The sequence below is a fragment of the Triticum dicoccoides genome, chromosome 2A (genome assembly GCF_002162155.2).
Source record: "Triticum dicoccoides isolate Atlit2015 ecotype Zavitan chromosome 2A, WEW_v2.0, whole genome shotgun sequence".
Taxonomy (NCBI): domain Eukaryota; kingdom Viridiplantae; phylum Streptophyta; class Magnoliopsida; order Poales; family Poaceae; genus Triticum; species Triticum dicoccoides.
Genome location: NC_041382.1, coordinates 86221070 through 86229933, shown reverse-complemented (window position 1 = coordinate 86229933; position 8864 = coordinate 86221070). Strand labels below are relative to the sequence as shown.

Genomic DNA, 8864 nt, shown 5'->3' with positions numbered 1-8864 from the left:
CGGCCAGCTGCCCGAGACATCGGCGTCGCCGGCTGAATTTTTCATCTCCATCTCGCGATCAAAGTACGCTGCGAGGAGAAAACGTGGCTGGGAGCGGCCCCGGCAGGACGGCACTCACCGGCAGCGGATAAGCGAGATGCGAGAACGATGTCGCCTTTGCACTCCCGTGGTGTGGCGCGCAGGAACCGTCGCTGCTGCTGCTCGTCCTCCTCACGGGGACGAGGGTCGAGGTGGCGACTCGCTGCTGCTTTCCTCCTGCATTATTGAGGCCTATCTAGCACCAGTGGCTGTTACTATTAACTTTCTCCGTTGCTTGCTCGCCCCTCTATCCTGTTGGTCCCATATGACACGATAACGTGTAGTGACTGTCAGGGAAAATAGTTCCTGGTCCAGACCTCCTGGCTCGCGGTGAACGGGATAGATATCGCTTGCTCGTCGGTTGGAAAAGTTGCGCGGTCATTTTCTTCGATTATTACTATGATGATTTGACTGGTGAACCTGTGTGCATAGAGAAACACAGAAATGGTATGCGTGTGTAGAGTATAGAATTGTACAATCAGCGGGATCGAACGAAATAAATATCAACTTAAGGGATTACAGGTGACTAGAGCCAAAGTGTTACTACAGAGATACAAATGGTCCTTGTTGGAAGGAATACAAGCGGTAGTTAACACAGCAGTCTGGAGCCGGCACAGATATACCAGCACAGAGCAGGCCAATAAACACTACGGTACACACAGGCGTCAGGACGGCGGAGCATTGATGGTTTCAGAACCCCATGATCTCAAGCCGAGATCGTCATACAGCGACAGGGAGTCGCCACTTGCTCCATATTCCTTCAGCTTCATTGTCTGCCAATTTGTCAGCGAGGGTATCCCAAATTAGAAAATCATGGATAAGCAAGAGCTTTTAGAGCTTTTAAACACGGTGTGTGACGCAAAATAAAAAAGATTAGTGACCAGGACGGCTAGTGAAGCGCACCTTCTACTTGAGCGGGTGGAACGCCTGACTGGAGGAGCAACGTCTGCAGAGTCTTCCAAGATAGGTTCTCTGATCTTCTTTACAGTCGATCGCGTCGAACCTGTACAGATAGACGGAACAAGTCCCTTGAGCAACTGGATCTATGACGTGTTCTTCAGTAATCTGCGCTGGAATTATGGCTTACCTTTGCGACTGCGGACAGTTTTGGATGATTGAACCTCTGTGCTATCATCTTCTGATTCCGTAACAGTGGATGATGTCTGACTTTTTCCGGAACAAATGTTGCCGCTGCCTTTTGTCCTGTTCTCCTTATTTTCAGCAGCCCTATCCGCTGAAGGATCAATATCCTCAGTAGCTTCATCTGTCTCCTCATTTTCAGCACTGCTATCCACTGAAGGACCAGTAACCTCAGTGCCTTCCTCTGTCTCATTTTCAGCATTGCTTCCCAATGAAGGATCAGTAACCTCAGTAGCTTCCTCTGTCTCCTTATTTTCAGCATTGCTATCCACTGAAGGGTCAATGTCCCCAGTACCTTCCTCTGCCCCCTTATTTTCAACATTGCTATCCACTGACGGATCGGTAACCTCACTAGTTTCCTCTGTCTCCTTGTCTTCAACATTGCCATCCACTGAAGGATCGATAACCTCACTGGTTTCCTCTGTTCACGGAACACGCATAAATAAGTGAGCTCTCTATTGAACATTATCTACTCTAGCGCATACATCATAAACACCACTTTGGGTTGTAATGAAGTAAGCATACATGAAGTACTCGCATGGATAGTAACTTAAATGGCAAAGAACATAAAGATATTCAGAAAGAAAGAAAAAAGTTAACTCACCCTCAGCAGAGTTTCTGTCATTCTGTCCAGCTTCCTTAGCGAGTAGGATTTTATCAAGAGAATCAATTTTCTGCTTATGTGCCTCCGCATTTCTTGCCGTGGCTTCTTGTTCTTTCTTTTCCTCATGAACTTTGCTAACTTTCTCCTCAAATTCCTCAATGCAAGCTTTGAGATCTGGCTTCGCAAACTTCTTACACTGTTTGGACAAATTGACATAGATCAATGAAAGCATAGAATTCACAAACTCAGACTTCTGGTTTCAACAAAACATTAAGCGTATGCAGCCATTGAGGCTATGCAACCAACCTTTGCTATCACGCTTCTAAAGTGGTTCAGCACAGAATCTTCACATAATGCATGCTCAAAAATCTTGAAATTATCGATGAGTTTCTTCAAACCTTTCTCAGTGAAGGTTAGCTGAGAGAGGCAGTAAGAGATATACTCCCACTGCCTAACATCTGAAAATACAAGCAAAGAAAGAATCATACATCTGAGAAAGTGGTGAGCACAAAGTTATACAATTCATGAAAAGATCCAAAATAATGCATGTAGTAAATCACGGCTGTTTCAGGGAGAACAGAAGACTGAAATGAGAGTCAAAGAAGTCAGCTGCCTTGCTAAATTTCCATACTGCTAACTTCTGCGGAGAAACTTACAAGACAACACGTAACACAACCTGCTGATTCACAGCATTAAATCTTTGGTCGGTGCTCTCATTTTATTCGTAATTCTTAATTTCCTTTCATCAAAGTTTATGTATCTCATGGTTTCTTAAACAGATGTCGAGTGGTCAACAGTTGATTAGCAATTAATGGAATCACACACGAACAACATAAATATTCAGTATAATCTGATTGGAGAAGTAAGAATGTAATACCATTTACACCAGCAAACCTATTGCAAAGCTTATCGACAAGAGCTTCCATTTGTTTATCCTGAAATAATAGTTAGAAATTAATATACTTATCAAGAAATAAAAACCAAAGTGCACTGATGGCAGAAAAAGAAGCGGCATGTTAGACCTTTTTAATAGAACCAATTAAGAATTGCATGATGTTGCGAAACGTTTCTTCCTTGAGGTGTTGATTGCACAGTCTACTCAGAATATCTGGAAGAAGATTATAAATTGGATTGCTCCCTGCACAGTTGCCAAAGGAAAAAAGGAGGTAACCATATTAGCTAAAGTCTAACTGCAGTATTAAATTAAATCAAATGGACTGACACATTTTATACATGTACCTTTCTTTGACAACTCATGGAAGAAGAGTTTTGCAAGGCTTGAGATCCTCTCATCTTCATCTTCTACCCTCACCGCCATTTCGTTGATATAACCTTTAACCTGTATAGGATTTGCGAACGTGTTTCAGTGGTGGTAGAGAGAGAGAGAGAGAGCAGAAAGAGAGATTGGCAGGGGGGAGAGAGACCTTCATCATGTCATTCAATATGAGATGAGAAATGACCAGCACAGCATTCTTCCTCACAGATGCCGATGAATCGCTCAATCGGGCATATATGTGTTCTGTCCAAGGTTCTAAGAGGTTTGGAAAGCGAACTGCTAAATCACCAAGGGCTATAGTGCAGTTAGATCGGACGATTTCAGAGGATGCGTTTTCCACAACAGTAAATAGGATCTGGAGATTTGCCTCGCTGCAAGTTGAGCATATAATGAGATTCAGTGTCGTCACAAATTTGTAGATAAAACAGGATGCTACCCATAGTATTAAACAAACACAATCAGGTGGATGTTGTTTGCATACCAGAATTCTGCATCAATAATCATTAGTCTGCAAAGAGCAAGCATTGCAGAAGCATGTAACTCCGGGAACTACACCCAAAAAATAATATTCAGTCATGACAAAACCGCAGAGAGCAATGGAAACCAAACATTTCAAAGATGTACGAAGGGCAATACAATAGAATACAAACCTTTTGCAGCAAAGTCAGATTCCTGCAGAGTTTTGATAGAAATGGTCCGCAATGTCCAAGAAGGTTCTTTTCACAAGAATAGGAAACAATCTCCCTTTCAGCTTTTTCAGCAAAGAACTCGATTGCAATATCTCTCGTTGCACCAAGTCCCAGTTCAGCATTTATGTCTTGTGCCTGCCAGCATCACATAAAGAATAACAAGTTCAAGTCACATGAAACAATGACAAGCCAAAGTTGAAAAGTTCAAATGGATGTAACAGACAAGAATTACCTCCGAATTCTTGGAACCATCTACCTGACTATCCTCATTGGTGGACTGTGATTTTTCATTCTTCTGTTTCTGTTTGTGGATTTTCTTAACGGAAGTCTCAATGTAAACCAAATGGTTGAGTGCTATATGACTAATGACAAAAAGAAATCTACCCAACTTCATGGCTGATAACTCCGTAATTGTGGAACTATTCTGAGTTTCAAGTTCCACTCCATTAGACATGCCATCCATTCCGAAGGCACTGAATACAGAACTGAGGGATTTCTTTGCAATCTCAGCAGCAAAGATTTCAGGTGCAGGGTGTAAGGTATATATGGCACTTATAGCTTTATCTGTTGCGCCATACCATATTTTCTCCGGAAGCGAGAAGCTAGTTACCAAGCTTTGCAGTGCAGCAAATACTCTGGTACTGGTACTTAGTAATTTGATCTTGTCTTCTTCTGATAATCTTTGCAGGGCAAGGCATGCAGTTCTAGCAAGCAGAGGCTCTTCCTTAGCCAAGCGCCCAAACCCAATGTCAACAATATCTTGCAAGTGAGTACCCAGAATGCTAGGAGATGACTTTGCTGCCATGCAAAGAATTGATAAAGCTCCACGGCATTGCACTGGCCTTACACCGTTGATGTTGAAGCAAAAATAATCCCACAAAGCTGACATCTGCAAGAGGTTGTGGGACTTAGCAAGTATGCTCCTCATGAGCAAAATAAGATATGATGCATCACTAAAATAGTACAATGGCATTCAACAAAATGGCTATGCTTAAATAGGCCTAGGAAAACATTGGTGCGATACAGTTGTCAAAGTACACCTTAATAGCACAAGAAATCAATAAAACGTATCATTAGAATCTTCAAAGGAAATTCTCACATTGAGGTATTGATGAGCTGGGAGCAAAATTTTCAGCATGCATCTTAAATTCACAATTGCTGGATGTTCTAAAATTAGCTCTCTCACCTAAATGCAAGTTAATAACCCTATCTTGGACTTCCACAGTACAATGCAATAGCAGACAAGAATAGAATAATCTAAGCAGCAACACATCTAATCAGTATTCGGTACACATTGAATCCTATATGAAAGAGTGCATAGCATTGCTGTTGCTACAAGTATCAGCAAACATTAAGGGGAAAGAAGAGCGCACCGTGTTGGATGAAATCTCTCCTTTCAGTACCAATGAACTAACTAAGCTCTCCAGGGCAGCAAGGTCACCAATGCTACAATCGATGTTGAGGTTTATCAAACTTTTGGCTGTTTCTGTTGGGATCCTTTTTGTGTATATGGCAATGAATGCGCTCTCCACTGCTTCATATATTGACTTGTCCTGAGAAAATACCTACAAAAAAAGCTAAAATGAGTGAGGAAAATGCAAACAAAACATGAGTTCACAAACTAGCTAGTTCCGGGACATTACCAGAGGTAACATTTTCCGGAGTGCTGCTTCTGAACCTTCAACCTGAAACTGTCTGCATCTCATTAGCAGAAGAATAGTGTTCTCGACATCTGTGGCTGAAGATGAAGCCAATAACTGGATAAGAATTGGCATTAACGACGTTATACATGTCGTGAATCGCAGACCAGCCTCAAGGGATGCAACCAAAGCTCTGATCTGTTCTAAGTTTGTTATATCTACAAACATAGGATCTTGATCTGTCTGGTCTTGACTAGAAAGTAGGCAACTATCACTGACACTCTCGTCTTGCCCCACGGTCACTTCACCCAATGGATGGTCATTCACAAGTTCACCTTCCGCAGGAGATTGAGATTCCTTTTCTTCCAATTTCTCCTTGTACTTCTCTAAAGTTGCCTCAAAGGTAGTGGCCCTTAGTTGAGGCCCAAAAGGGTTGTGTTGCAGCATTGTGATGAGAAGTTGTAGTGCTGATTTCCTGACGATTGCACTTTTATCCTCCAACCTCCCTGAAGCAACTGATGCCACTTCATTCCACAGGCCAATTGAAATAGCATTTTCTTCACACAACTCTGCCCAGACCTGAAGGACACGACTCCTCGTGTATGCTGACACATCCCTACAACGCTCGATCAAAATTTCTAGCATAGCCTGCTTACTTCGGAGCCTTATGGAATGAGCACTGTTATTTCCATCAACGTCTTTGAAAGCCTTTGCAGCCAACTTGCCCAAGACCCCAACAAGAGAATTCCTAATCTTGTATGATTCCCCACCAAAATGTGGTATTAGAACACCAAGATTGGTAGACATAAGTTTTGGCAAACGATCTGCAAGTTCTACTAAGAATCTCCCAACATTGTCAGCACCAGCACCATCTCTCACGTAGTCTTTCGGGTCAGTGCGACCTATTTCCCTGATCAGGGAAATTGCCAAGCTTCCATCACCAAACTTTTTCTCAGCAGCAGCAACTGCTTCAGCAAGATGAGCGACAGTGAAATCATATTTATGGATCAAATGCAAGACGGATGCACTGGTTTGAGAAATCTTTTGATGCCTTGTAGCTATTGCACCAATTATCCGGCATAGACCATTTCTTGTTTCCTCATCTTTTAACACATTTTGATTCTCAAAGAGAACATAAGTACACCTATGCACAAGAAAGCAAAGTCACTATAAGAACAAGATTACTGAAAAGTACACTATACCAAGGTTCAAGAATTTACTTTGAAGCAAAAGATAGGTATCGCTCATCAGCGCCGCCTGGACCAAAAAGTAGTGTAAGGTCAACTTCAAGAGAATTGGCGACCAGATTCATGATCCGCCCTCTTTGCGCTTCCCAATTCCAAGCATAAACAGGATTCTTCTTCCGACCATGTGCTGTCACCTAAATCCAAATGGCAGAAAAAAACTATTTAAATGTAAAAAGGTATAAAACCTGAAGAATCATATGCTTTGGACAAGTATTACCTTTGCCCCAGTGCCACTATCAGCTGAAGATTCCTGAGCGAGGACAATGGAGAGGAGGAAAAAGGAGTAGATCTTGAGGGCATTGCGGTGAGACGCGATGCGGTCAGTGATAGGGATCCCATCAGAGGGGGATGACATGGAAGCTCGTGAAAGGGAGTCAATGTTGGGCAGAAGAACACTGAGGTTGGAGCGCAAAGCCTCAACAAGATTGAACTTAAGCCCTGGGGGCAAGCAAGTGAAGTCACGCACAAGAGAGTATATGCTATTAAACACATCCTGTTCCTCAATGCAGAAGAGTTCCTTGTCAGACAGATCAAATGATGTGCCTTTAATTTAAGTCAAACCAAAAGAACAAGTTAGTTCATATTGAAAAAATAGATATACACATGTTGACAAAAGAAATAACTACAGTACTTTCATATGCAACAAACTAAAATAGTCTAGAGAGCCTAAATATTGGTGCAAATGTTTCCTAAGCAGTTGACATGCTCATTTGATTGTTAATGTAAGTAATGCATCAAATCTGAAAACATCAAGGGAGGAAAAGAAAGCTAACTGGCTGTACTGGAAGCTTTGCTTGTAGAGCAACTTTAGTTCAACATTAGGCACACTTGTTTCAGTTGTGATCATATGAACTAATGAACCTGAAAACCATGTCATTCTTATTTTTGTCCTTTTTTCTTGTATATTTCACCTATTAAATATTTTTTCCAGTACTGTCTTTTCCATTATGTTTCCTTCAAAAAGAAGGGACAATGCTTCCACTACACAAGGTAACCAATATTTTGCAAAACGTCTTATGATTCTTTACCGAGGGAGTAGTTTTTATGTAAATCACCAAAGGTTTATTTTGCAAAATACTGGTTACCTTGTGTAGTGTGAACTAGCTTACAAAAAAATGAACAGTTTAGAGCACATGAAAGTCGGCAACCACTTGTATGACAAGACAACTTTAAAAAATAGGCAGTGCTAGCTCTGGAAAGATAAGTGACTTTTCTCAAATGTTCAGGACACTTATTAGAATTTTAACTGCAGACTAGGTTTCTGTCCGTGTGAGCAAAGATTGAGTCCAAAAATAATTTAAGAACTTCAATGTGTGATAGTACACTCTTTTAAGGAACACCAGAAACAACGTTGACTTAAGCAGGGCTTGCCGATCTGGAAGCCCAAAAAACTATGGAGAACAACAGAGATGAAAATCCAAAAGGCATCAGGAATTTGGGGATGGATGCGACCAATCATTGTCTGAGTCATTTACAGAATTTCTGGTTGTAACAATTAAGCACTGCATTTCATAATGATGCATAATTTTGATATTATAATCAACCCATACCAGCAGCACGCAAAGTTATCTGGTCACTTGAAACTTAACGGAGAAAAGAAAAATACTAACTCCTGCAGGCTGTGGGGTGTAAGTTGACATCAAGTTAACGGGCATCAGTCATTAGGAAACACAAAATGCTTGACCTAGCATAGCTTTACTTTGATATGTTGCAGATTCCAAAAGCAGCACATAAGACCTTCAGCTTCCAGAAAATCCAGCAAACACAAAATGCTCGAGAATCCGGAGAAGCAACCCAAAACTGAATTAGCTCAAAAGGGCAACACAGTGTATATCCCAGCCAGACACTCAGATTCCTAAGGTGGACGGCCAACATGACTCATTTCGAGTCAAGTTGTAGCTCGGGAAATGTCAGACGACAGTGGGGAACTCTTATTTCTGAGGACGTGAGTGTTCGGTCAACTGTGGTTTGGCTTTCAAAATCTTGAGCAAACATCAAAGTTCGAAAAACCAATTGCGAGCGTCTGTCAAGACTCAAGCAGTACGGCGCTGGGCACCAAATCTACGGGAACTAGGGTTTGCAACCTCAAGCTGGGGGCAAATCGGGCGGCGCGGCCGGCCGCGCCGCGCGCCCCCAATCTAGCGCTCGATTTCGGCAGGCTCCGGCCGGAACCCTGAATTCTACGGGGGA

The 8864-nt window shown here is 42.1% G+C and overlaps 1 protein-coding gene across 1 annotated transcript in view; it reads right to left on the bottom strand.

Annotated features, from left to right (window-relative positions):
- Positions 1-511: 511 nt before the first annotated feature.
- Positions 512-8864, bottom strand: part of LOC119357665 (condensin complex subunit 1-like) — a 9009-nt gene continuing 656 nt past the window's right edge. Inside the window, exons 2-17 of the mRNA XM_037624534.1 lie at positions 6892-7217; positions 6648-6808; positions 5431-6571; positions 5161-5352; positions 4020-4676; positions 3749-3922; positions 3580-3647; positions 3247-3469; positions 3062-3161; positions 2845-2960; positions 2700-2757; positions 2129-2280; positions 1823-2018; positions 1166-1639; positions 982-1081; positions 512-851 (exon numbers count right to left, since the gene is read on the bottom strand). Coding sequence (XP_037480431.1) covers positions 845-851; positions 982-1081; positions 1166-1639; positions 1823-2018; positions 2129-2280; positions 2700-2757; positions 2845-2960; positions 3062-3161; positions 3247-3469; positions 3580-3647; positions 3749-3922; positions 4020-4676; positions 5161-5352; positions 5431-6571; positions 6648-6808; positions 6892-7217 — 4145 coding nt within the window. The 3' untranslated portion in view covers positions 512-844. The remainder of the gene's footprint in view (positions 852-981; positions 1082-1165; positions 1640-1822; positions 2019-2128; positions 2281-2699; positions 2758-2844; positions 2961-3061; positions 3162-3246; positions 3470-3579; positions 3648-3748; positions 3923-4019; positions 4677-5160; positions 5353-5430; positions 6572-6647; positions 6809-6891; positions 7218-8864) is intronic.